General features: G+C 41.4%; 1 protein-coding gene across 1 annotated transcript in view; it reads right to left on the bottom strand.

Annotated features, from left to right (window-relative positions):
* Positions 1–4,346: 4,346 nt before the first annotated feature.
* Positions 4,347–21,255, bottom strand: part of NPFFR2 (neuropeptide FF receptor 2) — a 187,006-nt gene continuing 170,097 nt past the window's right edge. Inside the window, exons 3-4 of the mRNA XM_083174667.1 lie at positions 20,584–20,683; positions 4,347–5,469 (exon numbers count right to left, since the gene is read on the bottom strand). Coding sequence (XP_083030793.1) covers positions 4,611–5,469; positions 20,584–20,683 — 959 coding nt within the window. The 3' untranslated portion in view covers positions 4,347–4,610. The remainder of the gene's footprint in view (positions 5,470–20,583; positions 20,684–21,255) is intronic.

Raw genomic sequence — 21,255 nt, 5'->3', positions numbered from 1 at the left:
ACTCGAAGGTTTTCAGTCAAATAGTCGCCAGATTTGGCGAACCCGAGATAGACCTGATGGCTTCGTTCTCCAACAAGAAGGTGAGCAGATTCTGCTCGAAATCCTTTCACCCACAAGCCACGGCACTGGACACGTTTTCAATGAAATGGGAGTTCACTCTGGGATATGTCTTCCCGCCATTTCCCATGATCAGCAGAGTGCTCAAGAAAATCAGAGAGGACCGAGTGGAAGTACTGGTAGTGCTTCCATTTTGGCCGAGAAGAGCCTGGTTTACTTCAGTGTTAAGAATGGCGGTGCAACCACCTTGGGTGTTGCCGGTGATACCAGACCTGTTGAAACAGGGACCAATATGTCATCCAGAGCCAGAAAGCTTCTCGCTGAGGGCATGGCGATTGAGCAGGCGACCCTGAAGCGTCATAACTTGTCTGAACAAGTGACCGAATTGTTGTTGAAAGCAAGGAAAGAAGGTTCCTCGCTAATATATTACAAAACCTGGAAGAAGTTCATCTCATGGGGGAACTTTGAGGGTCAGTTTGCCGATATCTCTACGGCCAAAGTCTTGCAATTCCTGTATGAAGGGTTCGAGTTGGGGCTGGCGGTAGCCACCATTAAGTCACAAATTTCTGCTCTCAGTGTACTGTTGGACAGAAGATTAGCTGAAGAAAAGCTAGTAAAGAAGTTCTGCAGAGCAATCAAGGGAATACGGCCCCCAAGAAAATCTTTAGTGGCCCCTTGGGATCTGAATTTGGTGCTAAAAGCACTGATGCTACAGCCATTTGAACCCCTGGAAGTCTCTTCGGTAAAGTACCTAACATGGAAGGTACTGTTCCTGATAGCTATAACATCGGCGAGGAGGGTCAGCGAGATTCAGGCCCTCTGGATCAAGGAACCGTACCTAGTGATCTTCCCTGACAGGGTTGTGCTGAGAACTCACCCAGACTTCATGCCGAAAGTCATATCAGCGTTCCACTTAAATCAGGAAATATCCTTGCCTAGGTTTTTCCCTGAGCCGATTAATGACGAACAGAAGGCCTATCATACGCTGGATCTGGTGAGAGCAGTTTCAGTGTATCTGGACCGTACAAAGGAGATCAGAAAGTCTGATCACTTATTCATTATCCCTGAGGGTCCGAAGAAGGGCTCTAGGGCCACGAAACAAACCATTTCGAGATGGGTACGAGAAGTTATCGTATTCGCCTACAAAAATGAAGATAAGAGACCGCCTCCAATCATCAAGGCACATTCAACCAGGGCAGTGGCCACATCATGGGCTAGAAGGGCCAAGGCGTCAGTATCGGAGATCTGTCAAGCCGCTACATGGTCATCCGTCCATACCTTTACTAACCACTATGCCTTGAATGTGTCTACAGCCCACTTTGGGAATCTTGTAATCGAAGAGGCCTTGTCCATAAGATAAGCCTCTTGAATAAATTACTGTTACATTCATATTGGCTCCCTCCCGTTTATTGTACAGCTTGGGTATGTCCCACTGTCATGGCTGCCATGGGGATCGTAGAAGAAATATGCAAATTATACTCACCGATAATTCCTTTTCTTCCTAGAGATCCCATGGCAGCCACTTATTTCCCACCCTTTGTGTTAGAAGTTTTTTCAGGGACGTTGGTGCGGAGACACTCGAAAGACACAGAGGAAAGGGAGGTGTGAGCTGTTATACCCAAGGGGGGCGGTCCCTGAAAAAAGGTCCTGTCTAATCTGGTAGGAGGAGGGGAATATCCCACTGTCATGGCTGCCATGGGATCTCTAGGAAGAAAAGGAATTATCGGTGAGTATAATTCGCATATTTTATGAGGCAGGTGCTTATCTCATAGAGGCCTCTATCGATTTATATATGGTGGCAGCTAGAATTTCAGCCCTGTCGGTCTCAGCATGTCGAGCTCTTTGGCTCTACCAATGGCAGACTGATTCTGAATCTAAGCGCAATAGCGCATGCAGGGGGGTTTCTGAGTACCCCGAGGCTGAAAGCTGAGGGTCTCCTCTTTCCATGGGTTCAAGAATTTTAAAAATCGGCCCTTGGGAACCGGAGATATCTGACTTCAAACCAGTGGTCCCCAGTCAAGCAAGCTGTCCTCCCACCAGAAAATTATGAATAATAAGCCCACTCCACTATACACCCCTCCTCTGCATATTAAACATCCTCTACCACCCTGGAAGTTATGTATCAGGGCCCCTTCATTCAGCCCAATGCCCCCTTCTCTCACCCCATCTCCCACCATCTGTGCAGTAAAGGAGTAATTAGTGGAAATGACTGACCCAGGCCCTACATGCTGAGCTGTTGATATAATACCCCCTACCACCCGCAGGACATCAAAGCTTCCCCCACCCCTACCGCTGGAGGATCGGTAGGTGCCCCAATACATTGCTATGCCCAGGGGTCTACACTGCTGTTGACGCCCCTGTATGTATATATACAGTATATGTATTTTATTATTATTATTATTATTATTATTATTATTATTATTATTATTTATATACATTTGGTCTATCTATAATACTTTAACTGACCCAGCAGATACTGGGTCACCTAAGTGTCCATCTCCGTTCTTTGCTCCGCCCCTCTGGAAACCCCCTTCTGAAAATCCTGCGTTTGCCACTGAAGCGGGCTGTGGAAGCTTTGCCCTTCAATGGAGAGGTTTTATTTGGTCCCGACTGGACAAATGGATCTCTCAGGTCACAGGAGGTAAATCTCATTTTCTACCTTCAGAAGCTCCCCCGTAAAACCCTCCGGGGGCTGTCTTTTGGTCCTTTGGCCTGGCCAGTAGATTCCGAGGCAGCCCAATGGGGTATCCTCTTCTACAGGAGCCAGAGGTCGTGGTTTGAGCACCTTTACTTCCTCCAACACCCCCCCCCCCCATGCAAGTGTCACTGAGACTTTTCAGGTCTCCGAAGGCACCCACACAGAAGTCCTGCACATGTGTATAAGCGAATATGTGCATGTGCAGTGCTTCAACATCGGTCCTCCATGCGAACACGTGGGGGGGACCGATCGGATTAGAATTAGGCCCAGTGTCCTTCTAAGTCCTGTCCCAGTGTGTAAGTAGTACAGGGCTGCTATTCTTGCAAGTGACAAATAGATAACAGATTTTATTTTTCGACATGTATTTTAGGGTTGTTTAAGTTGTCTTTGTTCAACGACAAAAATATATATATATATATATTTTTGTCTCTGAATAAGGTGGAGCTATAAACAGTACACAGGCACTATTCAACTATTAGTTCAATATATACCATTGGTTTAAATTGAATATAAAAATTCCATACCATACAACAGGAACCATTCCAGGAGGGACAAACTGATCTCTTCCTGGTCTTCTCTCTTAATTTATGATTGCAATCACCAGTGTTGAAATACCGTTCTTATCTACTTAATAGTTTAACACAGGTGATTACAATGTGTTAAGCATTACATCAGTAGATTATACAGTATACAAGTTTTCTTTCAACATGGACAGTGATCTGTCTTTGAAAGCCAAGGAAGCAAATAGTCCTTGCCCACACCCAGTTATATTGTAGATTTGGCTTGTATTTGTAGGATTTGAAAAACACATTAGACTAAGATTGAGAAATGTTTTATACTCTGCAAGATCACAGAGAAAGTACTATCTGCCTTTTCGTTCCATTGTGAAATTGCTTCACATTGAACTTATGAATCGATTTAGTGTTGCTTTGTACTACAATATTACTGACAATGTACAGTATTTTTCATTCGATTAGGACTTGGCTATCATCAATAAATCTATATTTCACAATGTAATTAAAAACTGCAATTAACTTTTATTTTGTATTGTATACTGCTTATATTATTGTAGAAATAGCATTTGCCATCCAGCCAGCTCAATACAGTGCATCGGTTATCTACAAATAAAGTGGGACTTCATATAATGGCCTTATTCTGAGATGGACACTGTGGAGTCTTCTCTACCAGAGTCAGGAGTGGATGTGATAATATGCAAATGCTAGGTACAGCCTCCCCATCACACATACTGTAAGAGTACACTATATAGTGCAGGCCCTAAGATTCGCATGTTCTGCATCCCTGCATGCAGTAGCACCAGCAGTGGTTCCATTTACTTCACCATTGTTACACTATCGGGTTCAGCATTGATGCTTGCATCTGAATATAGTTTTGCCTCCCAAGCTTTGTCATACACAATAGCACCTTTGAGCATACTCTTAAAGTAACACATTCAGTGCTGGAAATTTCAGAATATTGCAAGCATGCACAATAGAAAATAAATGATCAGCTACATGAACAGCAGCATTTTGTTCAAATACAATGCAAATCGAAACCAGGGAAAACTAGGAACTGAGTGATGTCATCATTAAAGTTGTTTTATAGTTTCTTTATACAAAAAATTGCTTTATTTACATTGGCTTTAAAGTGGTGTTGCACACATAAAACTGACATTATATACAGTATACAGGCCATCAATGTGGTTGCTGCACATAGATTCATATAAAAACATCAATGATCAGCATAAACATGAAAGTTTGTGTGAATGTCTTATTGAGTCATGATAAATACATATTTATAATAGTATTTTGCAAATGCAACACATGCATTTTATTCTGAAGGTATTCATCTAAGTTCATCAAACCATGTCTCTCTGAATGCCATTGTTGTTTGACATTTTCTCCAAGTCTTCCATTATTAAGTCATGGTCACTTGTTAGTGGCTTTCTTTTCTCGGACTCGTTATCATTGCTACTATGTTTGTTAAATAATGATTCCTGGCGTCCGGGGTCTTGGGATGTAGCTGGTAAAATGGCATTGCCTTGTGCTCGATGAGAATACACGGTTCTCCTCTCCATTTCCTCTGAACACAGCTGGAGTTTAAAAGCAGCTTGGAAACCTCGGCGGAAATTCTCGTTGAAGAAACCATAAATGATTGGGTTGATGCTGCTGTTAAAGAAAGCCAACCAGTGTGCCAAGGGGTAAATATAAATATTAATCACTTGGTACTGGTTTTCGGTCAAGTTGGCATAGTCAGACAGCATCATCAATGTCCACAAAGGCAGCCAAGACAAAATAAAAAGCAAAGCGATAATAATAAGCATTTTGATAACTTTTTGCTTCCTTCTGGAAACGGCATGCCTTTGCTGTTGGTGATTCTTACTTTCCACATTCAGTTCGCTCTTAAATAAGGTAATACCTATCCTGGCATACATTATCACAATTAGAGAGAGGGGAGCCAAGTAGATGTTAGAGAACAGAACTGTGGTGTATATTTTTCTCATCTGCGGATTAGGCCAATCTTCCCGACACCAATATATCGGATTAGTTTGATTGCTTTTGCCTAGAACTACTCGAAAGTGTTTATCTTCTTTAACATGAGACATAACGGCAGATGGACACATGATAGCAATAGCCAGAACCCAGATCACTGCAATGATAACAACGGCTGTGGATATGGTCAGCTTCTGCTTGAATGGATAGACAATGCAGCGAAATCTGAAATGACAGATACAAATATGTTCCTTATCTCTTCAAAGATATAATTAAAGCTAATATAGGCTACAAGAAAAGATAATAAACAGCGTAGAAGTTCAATAAAAGTAAATAAAGCGTGAAAGAAAACAAAACACATGAATATTGCACCTAGCATCAGGAGATCATAAGAGATATCAAGAAAAAGTATTTTATAGCTTTCTGGAAAATGCACTGATAAATGATGACGGTACTTCTACATTAGTAGATATGGAGGACCGTTTTGGCCATTGCAATACAGTATATTGCGGCAGATGTATTAAGCCTTAACAAGAGATAAATGCAAGGCTGATAAAGAGAGATAAACCTCCAGCCAATCACATCCTAACCGCCATGTTACAGGCTGAGTTTGAAAAAAGTCAGAAAGGAGCTGATTGGCTGGACGTTTATCTCTCTTTATCACCCTTGCATTTATCTCTTGTTAAGGCTTAATACATCTGCCCCACTATGCTGATATATTCAGTGGGTCTCGATATAGAAGCTTCCACCAAATCAATCAAGAACAGTGACCAAATGGCCAATTATTAGTTAACACACAGGATATAAAGATTATTACAAAATGAAAACAGGTACAAATGTAGCCATGATCATTGTTGCTGCGCCAATTGCCACTTGGGACTCCCATGGTGATTGGCGCAATCCCTTCACCATATTCATGTATTAAGCGGCGATATCACAGCATGGCAATTCTGCGATGCGGATGTGTCAAGCGGGAACAATCAGACGGATCGCTGCAGCAAGGAGCATGGCTACATCTGTACTGGAACATTCAATTTCTTACAAGATTAAAACAGGTGTCAGTACATCCATGTTGCTAATATGAGAAAGATATAAAACTCCGGTCTCCACCCTTAAAGGTGTGAGCTCATCCTTACTATTACCACTAAGGGACGGAACCCATAAATCGGTAAGTGTTTTATCTGTATCGTTGGACTACTTCAGAGGTGCAATTAATAAAAAAAAATATGAGCTGTTATATATACAAATTCAGGAAGTTAGTTGTTCACTGTTTTTTAAAGGAAGCTTAAATAGTGTAATGAATATACCAAGAATGTGGGTACATTACAGTAGATATATACAGAGGCACCAACAGCGCTGCCGGGTACGAGTAAAATTAAGGGGTGTAGCTAATGTGAGGGGGCTTGGCCATGTCCCTGTAAAAAAATCAATTAGCAGGAGCATGGGCAGCAGGTGTGACACTCGCCCAGGGAGAGAGGACAGTATGCCACTGCACCCCAGCTCAGCACACAGCATGGAGCAGCATGTGCTGTGCTGCAGCGGCACCCTGTCCTCTCTCTCACTACCTGCAACAGGGGAGGGGGAGTGGGACCTGTGTCCCTCTATCAGACATGTTCAGAAATGACTCAGTCCACTGCTGCTTGAGGACACAGTAACTTCCTTAGATGCCCTTTTGGATTTTTATAACACGGTTGATATATAACGCTACTCATCATTTCTGATCAGAGTTAATATGCAGGTGATGAGGCTTAATACATCTGCCCCACTATGCTGATATATTCAGTGGGTCTCGATATAGAAGCTTCCACCAAATCAATCAAGAACAGTGACCAAATGGCCAATTATTAGTTAACACACAGGATATAAAGATTATTACAAAATGAAAACAGGTACAAATGTAGCCATGATCATTGTTGCTGCGCCAATTGCCACTTGGGACTCCCATGGTGATTGGCGCAATCCCTTCACCATATTCATGTATTAAGCGGCGATATCACAGCATGGCAATTCTGCGATGCGGATGTGTCAAGCGGGAACAATCAGACGGATCGCTGCAGCAAGGAGCATGGCTACATCTGTACTGGAACATTCAATTTCTTACAAGATTAAAACAGGTGTCAGTACATCCATGTTGCTAATATGAGAAAGATATAAAACTCCGGTCTCCACCCTTAAAGGTGTGAGCTCATCCTTACTATTACCACTAAGGGACGGAACCCATAAATCGGTAAGCGTTTTATCTGTATCGTTGGACTACTTCAGAGGTGCAATTAATAAAAAAAAATATGAGCTGTTATATATACAAATTCAGGAAGTTAGTTGTTCACTGTTTTTTAAAGGAAGCTTAAATAGTGTAATGAATATACCAAGAATGTGGGTACATTACAGTAGATATATACAGAGGCACCAACAGCGCTGCCGGGTACGAGTAAAATTAAGGGGTGTAGCTAATGTGAGGGGGCTTGGCCATGTCCCTGTAAAAAAATCAATTAGCAGGAGCATGGGCAGCAGGTGTGACACTCGCCCAGGGAGAGAGGACAGTATGCCACTGCACCCCAGCTCAGCACACAGCATGGAGCAGCATGTGCTGTGCTGCAGCGGCACCCTGTCCTCTCTCTCACTACCTGCAACAGGGGAGGGGAAGTGGGACCTGTGTCCCTCTATCTGACATGTTCAGAAATGACTCAGTCCACTGCTGCTTGAGGACACAGTAACTTCCTTAGATGCCCTTTTGGATTTTTATAACACGGTTGATATATAACGCTACTCATCATTTCTGATCAGAGTTAATATGCAGGTGATGAGGCTTAATACATCTGCCCCACTATGCTGATATATTCAGTGGGTCTCGATATAGAAGCTTCCACCAAATCAATCAAGAACAGTGACCAAATGGCCAATTATTAGTTAACACACAGGATATAAAGATTATTACAAAATGAAAACAGGTACAAATGTAGCCATGATCATTGTTGCTGCGCCAATTGCCACTTGGGACTCCCATGGTGATTGGCGCAATCCCTTCACCATATTCATGTATTAAGCGGCGATATCACAGCATGGCAATTCTGCGATGCGGATGTGTCAAGCGGGAACAATCAGACGGATCGCTGCAGCAAGGAGCATGGCTACATCTGTACTGGAACATTCAATTTCTTACAAGATTAAAACAGGTGTCAGTACATCCATGTTGCTAATATGAGAAAGATATAAAACTCCGGCCTCCACCCTTAAAGGTGTGAGCTCATCCTTACTATTACCACTAAGGGACGGAACCCATAAATCGGTAAGCGTTTTATCTGTATCGTTGGACTACTTCAGAGGTGCAATTAATAAAAAAAAATATGAGCTGTTATATATACAAATTCAGGAAGTTAGTTGTTCACTGTTTTTTAAAGGAAGCTTAAATAGTGTAATGAATATACCAAGAATGTGGGTACATTACAGTAGATATATACAGAGGCACCAACAGCGCTGCCGGGTACGAGTAAAATTAAGGGGTGTAGCTAATGTGAGGGGGCTTGGCCATGTCCCTGTAAAAAAATCAATTAGCAGGAGCATGGGCAGCAGGTGTGACACTCGCCCAGGGAGAGAGGACAGTATGCCACTGCACCCCAGCTCAGCACACAGCATGGAGCAGCATGTGCTGTGCTGCAGCGGCACCCTGTCCTCTCTCTCACTACCTGCAACAGGGGAGGGGGAGTGGGACCTGTGTCCCTCTATCAGACATGTTCAGAAATGACTCAGTCCACTGCTGCTTGAGGACACAGTAACTTCCTTAGATGCCCTTTTGGATTTTTATAACACGGTTGATATATAACGCTACTCATCATTTCTGATCAGAGTTAATATGCAGGTGATGAGGCTTAATACATCTGCCCCACTATGCTGATATATTCAGTGGGTCTCGATATAGAAGCTTCCACCAAATCAATCAAGAACAGTGACCAAATGGCCAATTATTAGTTAACACACAGGATATAAAGATTATTACAAAATGAAAACAGGTACAAATGTAGCCATGATCATTGTTGCTGCGCCAATTGCCACTTGGGACTCCCATGGTGATTGGCGCAATCCCTTCACCATATTCATGTATTAAGCGGCGATATCACAGCATGGCAATTCTGCGATGCGGATGTGTCAAGCGGGAACAATCAGACGGATCGCTGCAGCAAGGAGCATGGCTACATCTGTACTGGAACATTCAATTTCTTACAAGATTAAAACAGGTGTCAGTACATCCATGTTGCTAATATGAGAAAGATATAAAACTCCGGTCTCCACCCTTAAAGGTGTGAGCTCATCCTTACTATTACCACTAAGGGACGGAACCCATAAATCGGTAAGCGTTTTATCTGTATCGTTGGACTACTTCAGAGGTGCAATTAATAAAAAAAAATATGAGCTGTTATATATACAAATTCAGGAAGTTAGTTGTTCACTGTTTTTTAAAGGAAGCTTAAATAGTGTAATGAATATACCAAGAATGTGGGTACATTATAGTAGATATATACAGAGGCACCAACAGCGCTGCCGGGTACGAGTAAAATTAAGGGGTGTAGCTAATGTGAGGGGGCTTGGCCATGTCCCTGTAAAAAAATCAATTAGCAGGAGCATGGGCAGCAGGTGTGACACTCGCCCAGGGAGAGAGGACAGTATGCCACTGCACCCCAGCTCAGCACACAGCATGGAGCAGCATGTGCTGTGCTGCAGCGGCACCCTGTCCTCTCTCTCACTACCTGCAACAGGGGAGGGGGAGTGGGACCTGTGTCCCTCTATCAGACATGTTCAGAAATGACTCAGTCCACTGCTGCTTGAGGACACAGTAACTTCCTTAGATGCCCTTTTGGATTTTTATAACACGGTTGATATATAACGCTACTCATCATTTCTGATCAGAGTTAATATGCAGGTGATGAGGTAGGAAAAAGGAAAAAAACTAGAGGACCCTCAGATGTCTCGCTAGGTGAAGCAGAGGGTGTGCTAATATGTCTCGCTAGGTGAAGCAGCGCGTGTGCTAATATGTCTCGCTAGGTAAAGCAGCGGGTGTGCTAATATGTCTCGCTAGGGTGGAAGCAGCCGTTGTGCTAGTATGTTTAAGGGCAAGATGTATCAAGCTTCAAAAAGTTATAAAATGGAGAGTGATAAACAGCCAGCCAATCAGCTCCTGCCTGTTATTTTTCAAACACAGTCTGTGACATGGCAGGTAGGAGCTGATTGGCTGGCTGTTTATCACTCTCCATTTTATCACTTTTGAAGCTTGATACATCTGGCCCTAAGGGTGCTAATGCCATACCAGTATTTAGGTAACATAAGAGCTATTTCACAAGAGGAGAGATTTCCATAACCAAGCTAATGCAGTTCTGGCTGCTAATAAAACTTGGCCTGTTGATAGCATTTGTGTTTGGAAACAGAAAGAGAATGCCGGCTTAACATAGCAAGCACCATTTCTGATTCTACAATCCCCTGTATAACTTTTGAGAGCAAGTCAAATACCTCAACACTTTAGTGATGAAGAAGTGAGTATGCCCAAAAAAACATGAATGAGTGTTCCCTTCTCAGAACAATAGGCCTGATTCAGAATGGATCATAAAAGAAAATTCTTTCTCTTATGGGCAAAACCATGATGCACTGCAGGTGGGGCAGATGTAACATGTGCAGAGAGAGTAGCTGTGGGTGTTATTTATTTTCTGTGCAGGGTAAATACTGGCTGCCTTATTTTGACAGTGCAATTTAGATTTTTCCCACCTACATAGCACATGGTTTTATCCAGTGCCATAACTACACATTTTGGTGCCCTGTGCCAAAAATGGGAATTGGTGCCACTATATGCTTCAAAATGGAACAGGGACGTGGCTTTGTGGGGAAGGAATGTGGTCATATAATAGTACCAACTCACACTACACCACATAGTAGTCTCAGTTTTATACCCCATGTCCTGTGCTCTATCACACTGATGCGCTTCCTCACCTTCTAACCTGCGCTCTATCATACTGACATGCCTAACCCTTACCCTCATACCCTGCCATCTAACCTTAACTCCCCCTCTAAGTGCCTTACCTTTACCCCTCCCTCCCCCCACATCCAAGCCTTCCCCTCCCACTAAGGTCTCTTGATATGCACACTGTCACGACTGGTGATGTTGATGGAGATATATGGGGTTCAGGGACTGAGGAAGGACCAGAAGATGGAGGTTTGAAACGTGCAGGTTTAATAAAAGAACTCATATAGGGATAACATAAATATGTAAAATACTTCTTTGAGGAATAAATAATAATAACGATTAACATAAAGGAGCAGTCTTTGCTTGAGATAACCTGGAGGGAAGTGGATACAGTCCATAACAAAATTAATGGCAAAGTCATTGCGAGGTTTACTTGAAAAATATAAACAGACGGTGGTGAGAGAGGCACTGGGAGGAGATGGAAAGTTTTACCAGAGACAGAAGAATGCTACCGGGTCCAAAGAGGCTAGGAAGGATGGAGGCAGGTGGTCAGACAGAATGGATGCTGGAGATTGGAAGGGTCCTGCAGAACTGGACAGACAGGGCTGTGAGCTTAGGCACTATGATAGTGAGGAGGCTTCCAGGAAGTGAACAACCATAGGAACACTTTGCACTGTCCCAGAAGGCCCTAAGCAGGCCCTCCTTATAGCAAGAGGGTTGCTGCCATAGGCCCACTGAACAGTGGGATGGGAAACCTCCACAACCTGGCCAATCACAGCTTTGCCCTTATCCAAGATGGCGGCCCGGCCTCGGCAAATGCTTATCCGGCCCGCAGTTCACCCAGGTCTCCCAGCACAGTGTATGAGGCTGCCACACTGGATCGTCACCTGTTGACCACCTCTGGACATCCGCGGAATGCATGCTAGCCGATGGCGAACACAAACGGGTGAGTACCACTATCACTATTCATTTTATCACTTTTGAAGCTTAGTGCATCTAGCCCTAGGTGTGTGTCAGAGGTGCACCCACAGTACAGATGCACTGTAGGCAAGGCACTGCTGGCACACACCTAGTTGCAGCCCTTGGTTTTGTCCATTAGAGAAAAGATTTGCTTTTGACATCCATGCTGAATCTGGCACAATGTCTGCAATAATATACAGAGCAGCATTATGTGAAATGTAATGGGGTAAGTTACAATAGATGACGTAGTTTAAATTTGCATTTGTAATGTGGCAATACCTGTCTACTTTTATGACCTTCATAACAGAGATAAATTTATGTACTTTGAATAATGCTAAAGTATATAGGATATTTCTGTTTGGTCTAGATCAAGAATGGGAAACTTTTGACCCCCCAGCTACAGATTGTGATAGTTTGCTCTAAATTATGTTATTCATTATATCCGTCAAATAAACAATATATTTATTTGATTCTGTTCAACTTGAATTGTAATATTAGTTATATATTGCCATAGCAGAATTACACTTAGCTTGATAATAGCTGGCCATAATTGTACCCGTTATTATATATGTCATATACTGTATATATTAACAGATTATACATTTACTTAATGTATATTTGATTTATTGTTTTCATTTTCCTTCGTTTATTACATACATTTATTATTTTTCCTTGTGTATATGTTTCTGTTGACATTACATAGTGAAATAGGATTTTATATTTTATTTTGTAAAGATGTTTTCAATACTTGCATTACTGTATGTACTGTTTATCTTGATTAATTCAGAAATGACTAAATTATTTGTTTTGTGTCTTTGGTCTTCTGGGTACATCTGTCACTTAATTATACACAAACATTATTTTACAATCAGTTTGTAATTATCCACTGCACTAATTATAAAAATCAGAATGTCCTCAAGAATTGATATGATTGTAGTATCTTTGATTTCTGTGTTATTGATTTGTTTTCATTAAATCAGCAACAAAGAGCTTTAATTATATACACTAATGATTGATTCTTATGGGAATATTAACAGATGTTTAAAAATGGATTAAACGCACAGTATTCATTCATACTGTGACTGATAATTTAATATAAACTAATTAATAATGGCTACTTTAAACCAAATAATTGATGATGATGTTTATAATTCATATTCTGAGTTAGTCATATAGATTGACTATATACAATGTGATACAAGGGATAGACTTGCCAGTGTTTTTTTGTGCTAGAAGGCAGAAAGGCCGGGAATATAAAACAACCATCGGTGAAATTTAATAGGATGAGAGATTCAGAAAGTGAGAGATTTGGTAAGAAATCTCCAGTTTTTTAAAGCGGCAATCATTTACACTGCAAAACCAGTTTGATTTTTCAGTGTAAATGATTGCCGCTTTAAAAACCTGTAGATTTCTTACCAAATCTCTCACTTTCTGAATCTCTCATCCTATTAAATGTCACCCCATAACTATTCTATTGTACAATCTCATTATATAGGGGAGCTCCAAAGAACCTCTTTCATAAGCTCTTCTCCTATATCATTAGAGAACAGAGGCCAAGTTAGACAAAAGTTCTCAATCCCAAAACATGAAGGAAACATGCACTGGTAGAACATGCATGCATTCTATACCTTATATTGGAAAAAAAAAACTATTTTCTACTAAATATACTGCTTACATAATAAAAGATATCAGTAATGACCAAACAAATATTGAGAATCAAGGAAGTTTATTAAAACCCATAAAATTAACAAAAGTGTGTCCCATATACAGGTCGAGTATCCCGTATCCGAATATCCGTTATCCGAATTATTCCGAAATACGGACATTCCAGAAAGTGAAAAAAATTATTTTTTTTGCTAAAAACTCACTGGGGACATATGTAACAGCATCACTGGGGACATGATATGTATCTGGCACTATATATGTGCAAGACAATGATTGCTTGGCATTCAAATTCAGTGCTGAGATAGTACACACATTTTGTTTCACGTTTTGAAACCTTGTTTTTTGAACAATTAAAATATGTTTGTGTGTATTTTATGTGGTAATAAAATATATTTGTGTGTATATTATGTGTTTATACAGCATAAATGCAAGATACTTCAAAATACATCATTGAAATATTAAAATATTCCGAAATACGGAATAATCCGTTATCCAAAATTCTCCTGGTCCCGAGCATTTTGGATACGGGATACTCAACCTGTATATCATTTAAATGCCTATAAACTCCTTAAACCATATTCAGATTTACTACATTTAAATAACATATACAGTAATTGTGTGCACTTATACAGTATATTAATCTGTTGTATTCAATCAGCAGAACCATTGTGACTTTATAGATCTTCTTTACTCTAGGGCACTAATGTTCTTTTACATGTGGAAATAACTAATTGTTACATTAATAAATTAATGAGAGATAACAAATACCCAGGACAAGGCAGCAATAATGTCTAGCAATATATTGCTCATCAATTATATTGCTCAGTGTCCCGTTTTCATCAGCGACCAGAGATGGTCGCTGATGAAAATGACACACTGCCGGGAGAAGAGGCAGGGGAAGTCGCTGGTCGGCGGAGCAAGCTCCGCCGACCAGCGACCATTAGGGGCTGAAACCGGGAGCGCACACCCGGCGATTTATCGCCGGTGCACACTGCAATCACTGGCAATATGGTCGCTCAGTGACCATATTGCCAGCGATATATGCTGAATTCGCCACGTGTGTACACAGATTCTGACTTCAGGCATGCTACACTATCTGGTCTAAAGCTCACAGCAACTTTGCTTTGAAAGTGAGTCAGTAAGCAACACACCTGTTGTAAAACACCTAGGGAAACAGTTGATCCAAGCTATTATGAACAAGTTAAAGAGGGTGCATGAGAAACACAACAAGATTATTTAAAAATTAATCTAATAAACAAAGCTTAAAATGCAATATAGTGAGTGCAAAGCCCCTGTGATTTCTCTCTCTCTCTCTCTCTCTCTCTCTCTGTGCGTGTGTGTGTGGCTAGGCCACCATCTTTCCCATCATGGTGGTGATGCAGGGTTAGAGGGGCATCAACATGGCATTGGAGGGCACTGTATGGACAAGGGAGGTGTGCCCAGACCATTTGTGCTGCAACCTGCCTCACAATGCCAAGTTGATTCCCCTTCAATTCTGCAACCCAGCCCACCAACTGCACTTACAATGTGGTCACATTTTCTTAAACCACAGTTTAAGGGCTCACTCATGCCCGCTGTCATGTGTGTATATTTATATTCATATATTCAGTAACATACTTCTATTGTGAATTACATTACAATGAAGTATCAAATATAGACATTGTACGGAATGCGTCCAATATGCCGGTGGTCGAAATCCCGGCGGTTGAAATACCGATGCCGGAATCCCAACCGCCGCAATGACGGCACTTTGTCCCTCTATGGGTGTCCACGACACCCATAGAGGGAGAATAAAATAGTGTGCCAAGCATAGCGAGGCACCGAGCCCGCAAGGGGGGGGGGCGCTCCACGGCACCCCCTTGTCGGCATTGCATAGTCGGGATTCCTGCGTCAGTATTTTGACCGCCGGGATTCCGACTGCCGGCATATCATACCGGACCCCACTGTACAGTACATCAAGGTCAAGGGGTATACACATGGGCGACTTCAGTCGCACGTCTAAGTGATCTGACTTGATCGCTTAGAAATGGAGCACTGATCGATCCGTGCCCTGCAACAATGGTGTGGCACGGTTCTGAACATTGCCATCGCCCGCAGGGTAAGCCAGTGCTTTCACTGATATCCTGCTAGATCAGTGGTTCCCAACCCTGGTCCTCAAGTACCCCCAACAGTTCATGTTTTGCAGGTCTCCATACAGAATCACAAATGACAATTAGCTCCACCTGTGGATCTTTTAAAATGTGTCTGATTAATGAGTGCACCTGCTGGGTGACCTGGAAAACATGCACTGTTGGGGGTACTTGAGGACCAGGGTTGGGAACCACTGAGCTAGATCGCAGGGCTTTGCCTATAAAATAACCCCACTCAGCAGATAGCATTGTACACCGCTCAAGAAAGCCGGGCCGTCTCTTGTGTACAGAGCTTTACAGTATATACTGAACATACAGTACAGTAGGAATAACAATGATTTACTGTGAATGAAGCAGACTATAGATAAGTTGTATCAATGTTCCAATAACTGAATAATAGTTAGATTTATGAATGATTTCAGTAACAATTACTGGTACTTTCTTCAATAAAGCCCCCAAAATCCCCTCCAAGCAATTAACACAATGGGGTGTATTCAATGCTTACTCACTCTCACAGCTCGCAGGGTCAGTATTAAACTGCCCCCCCTGCACACGCCATTTCCCCCTTGATGGTTTTTTGGAGCGAGGGTGTAACAGCGTATGTGGCTGCTAAAACAGGGACGCTCGCAGCTAAAAGCAGCGGGTACCCTGTATTAGCCACGAGCCTCGCTGTTTGGGGAAATTGCCCCGGTCCTCTGACAATGAGGATTTCCCCGGCAGCCTGAATAGGGTGAGTGGCCGGCTCGGGGGTTAAATGGATCGCTTGTTTTTGGCGATCCCTGTGTCATTTAAACCATACATGCCAACTTTTTAATACTCCTTGTCGGGAGACACCCGGAGAGGAGTGAAAGGGGGGCGGGACGTGGCTTCGTTTTTGGGGCGGAGCAAGACTGACATCACCAAGCCCCGGCCCTTGACAGACAGCCACATTCATTCGCGGGTCCGTGGATGGTGGAGGGGCTAAAATTACGCAAAATGACGTGAAAATCTGAGTTTTTTACCGCAGGGAAGGGGGGACTAAGGGGCTGTGCCATAATGCGGGAGATTTGGCCACCTTCCCGGGAGGGGGGGAGGTGGACCTGAATTGCGGGACCCTCCCGGGCAAGTATGATCTAACCCCCTCGCTGGCTGCACTGAATACACCCCAATGTGCGTGTATATAAACCCATTATGCAATGTTAGTTTTCATTGATCATGCAGTATGGTTTCTTAGATTTAATAACATCAGCATACACACAAGCAGCTCCTTGTTTGTGTCCAATGTAATAGGTTGGAATAAACTTAATTTACTTTATATGTGTATATTTAACATTTTAATAGGTCTAAGTAAAATTCAATTATGTATATTGCTATTATTATGTAATTGCAGTTAACGTTGTAATTGCAAATTATACTTTACATGAGGGTTATATCTATTCTCCCTCAGCACTAATGCCTAGGATATCATAGCCAGCTGATTGTGTTCATCCTGCCTGCAAATGAATAGCATAACTATTTTATTTACATAAATTATATATTCAATTAAAATACCAAACAACAGTAATAACAATGACAGGGAAGATGCCTGCAGAGCTGCAGATATATAGAAATATTATTAAGCAAACATTCCCTCATACATTTAAGATGTCCATGAAAATAATTTTGTGACCTGCCACTGGCCACATTGGATGAGTAATCGTACATCCTTCCTATTGAGAAGTTTTGTTGTGGATCTTACTTCTTTACCTCAGGTAAAGGAATTCATTGTACTTCATAGTTTGGGGCACCCCTCATATTTACACTGGTGGTGTTGTGTGTGTAAATATATATATATATATATATATATATATATATATATATATATATATATACGCAGTATATATAATGATTGTAAACCAAAACCCTTTTTGACACTGAGAAAAACAGGTTATTGTAACCCATTTTGTGTTATGAATGGGATTCAAGCAGTAATTTGCCTAGGGCTGGTACAGCAGCTGTGGTTGCACGTTTGATTGTCTTCTGGTCCTGACGAAGGGTTAAGTCCCGAAACGGCGTAGACCGTATAGAAGCTAATAAACTTCACTTGTTGATACACAAGCCCCGGAGTGACGCCTGTATTTTGGAAGCTGTATTGGTGGCTGCATTGCCACAGGGGAAGGCACCCGGGCCCTCAGAACCATCAGTAAGCGGGGAGTGCCGGATATCTACCAGGCTATATATATATATATATATATATATATATATATATATATACGCAGTATATATAATGATTGTAAACCAAAACCCTTTTTGACACTGAGAAAAACAGGTTATTGTAACCCATTTTGTGTTATGAATGGGATTCAAGCAGTAATTTGCCTAGGGGTGGTACAGCAGCTGTGGAGTCACATGGTTAACATACTGTAGGCAGTGGGCATGGTAACGCCTGCATTCTGGGATCATCATCATCACTTTCAGCACAGAGATAAATGATCTTCCATGTGAAACCCTGTATATCAGCTTTGATGCTGCACATGAATCTACGCACTACTTGTTTGCCTTTATCTGTTCAGATTATTATGGATTTTATGCTTTCCACACAAGGACACTACAGATTACTTATATTAATCCTATCAAAAAAGGAAATGACACTTTACTGTATATTGGTCTTTTCTTTTTTAACATAGAACTAGAAAATGTAAATGTGCCAGTATAAGTTCTAAGGTTATTTTATATAAAGCATCTATTAAGCTTTTAAATATATTTCTAATTTACCTGAACATTTCTGTTGTGAAACATTTAAGCTGTGTGTTTTTTTTTTTTTTCTTTTTAATTACTGACGTATATTTTCCATTAGGGTTTTACAGCACTGTCTACATTTTACACCATTTGTCTAATCTCTTCTCCATAAAACCTGAACTTTAAAATCCTCACTTTTCAAAAGCAGTTTAGCATTTTGCTCTAATTGATTCAAACCACTGTGAACATCACATTTAATCCTGTGAGGATTATGACACCAGAAGCCATTAATTCTGATGCACGAACAGTATGTATCTGAATGCAGACAAAAGTACATCTTCTGTAGTTTAATTTATGTTTAAGCACTTCAGTTGTACAGTATATACCATTCTAACCTATTCTCCTAGATCCTGCGAGAGGCAGACAATTCTTCTGGTAGTCCCCTGAGCACCAGAAGAGAAGACACCCCTCCCACTTCCCGGTCGCTTCCTAGTAAAGAGGACAGAATGGGGAGATTAATGTAATGAATCACAGGGATGGGCGAGGTCTAGTTACCTGTTTCCATGTACATGAATCATTTTTAGTTTTGACACTATGCCAATTTTCCTGCAAGGGGCGGGCTTAATGACGTGACTAACTCATCCCACCCCTGTCAGCACCCATCAGCATCTCCTCTCTTGGCTTCTAACAGAGCGGACAGAAGCAATGTTTGCAAGTATGGTATATGTATTTTCATTTTACCAACCAACAGCCTACAATCTGGAAACTGTAATGTGAATCTGATGTTTATGGTTTATGTGCTTTAAATTGTTAATGGGTACATTTCATGTCTTAGATGTAAAGTTTTAATTTCTTTGAGTTGATTCATCTTTTTCTATCTTTGGAAACTATTTAAGAACAGCAGCAACCTGCTGCTTCCCCCCCTGGAGCGCGGTAGTCAGCGCCCGGAGGCAGGGGGTGGGGGGTCGGAGCGTGTGAGGCGGGGCGGGCGGCGGGCTGCTCGCCTGGGGCGCTGACAGGGCTTGCACCGGCCCTGTGTGGGCATTATGTCTAAGGGGCACTACTACTGTGGGCATTATGTGTATAAGTGGCCCTACTTTGGGCATTATGTGTATAAGCGAACCTACTGCGGGCATTATATGCATATGTGGCCCTGATGTATTATGTGTACAGGCCAGTACTACTGTGGGCATTATGTGTAAGGGGCACTAAAATTGTGGCCATTATGTGTATAAGTGGTTCACTTAAAAAAGCAAATTCTCCCTCTAATGGACAAAACCATGTGCACTGCAGGTGGGGCAGATGTAAAATGTGCAGAGAGTTAGATTTGGGTGTTATTTTGTTGCTGTGCAGAGTAAATACTGGCTGCTTTATTTTTACACTGTAATATAGATATCAGTTTGAAGTACATACCTCACCCAAATCTAACTCTCTCTCTGCATATGTTACACCTGCCCCACCTGCAGTGCACATGGTTTTGTCCATTAGAGGGAGAATTTGCTTTTTCAAGTGAACCAGAATCAGGCCCTATAAATATAAGCGGTATTAATATTGTGGGCATTATGTGTAAATGGCATAACCATAATGTGCATTATGTGTATAAGGGGCAATACTGCTGTGGGAATTGTGTATAAAAGGCACTCATTTATATTTTGCATTGGGTTGCCGAGCACAGTAGCGCTGGCCCTGGACACGAGTGTACATATTGTTATTTAAAAATGAATTTTTAAAACTGAAATGAAATATTTTTATATATTATGCATAAAATAAAAATATAATGAAAGCGAGGACAAGATGCTTGATAAATAGGATATTTATACTACGTTAAATGAAAATATGAATACTTTATGTTCATGAAACTTACTGTATTACACAGTTTTCCAGTATCTCATTTGAAAAACTTTTTGTTTTAACTACTTTCCATTTTTTATTTGCACTAACCTGTCAACCGCTATTGCCACTAATGTGAAAACTGAGGCAGATACAGAAATTCCTTGAATCATACCACTCATTTTACATATTGTATTTCCAAAGGGCCAACCTGTGGAGAAAAAAATAAAATAAAAATGAAAACAACATTCTGCAGTACGAGAAACAAATTAACTTATCCATTAAAACCAGAAAATGTAAGGTGACACATAAACACATTACAGGATTAATAACATTTGTACACAACCTTAAAGTCTGTAAGCCAAAAGCTATTAAATGGCATTTTGATTATATTGCCTTTGTTTTAAGTTTTCTATTTGAAATAAATGGTTTCAAAATATTTAAACACATATGAATATTACCATAAAAACACTATTGAATAAATGAATGTACTTTTCATTATGTAAAAGAGCCAATATTTTCTTTTATTTCAATACTTTTTACTACTATAATACTTGAACACACTGACGTTTGCTGTATGCACTGTGTACTAGGAAGAGATTTGGCAGTACTGTAGCAGGGCAATTTTGCTTGTTGTGCAGGCCCCACCCTCCGTACAAGTGACATCATGATGAAACGTTGAGGAAGCTGAGCTTCTGATCCAGGAAGTACTGTACACCACCTGCTCTCAAACCTGCTTCTCCTACCTGCCCCCATTGTTCACTTTCCTCTTATGAAGCAACT

The sequence above is a fragment of the Crinia signifera genome, chromosome 1 (genome assembly GCF_055691185.1).
Source record: "Crinia signifera chromosome 1, ASM5569118v1, whole genome shotgun sequence".
NCBI classification, from domain to species: Eukaryota; Metazoa; Chordata; class Amphibia; order Anura; family Myobatrachidae; genus Crinia; species Crinia signifera.
This window is presented reverse-complemented; position numbering and strand designations above follow the sequence as displayed.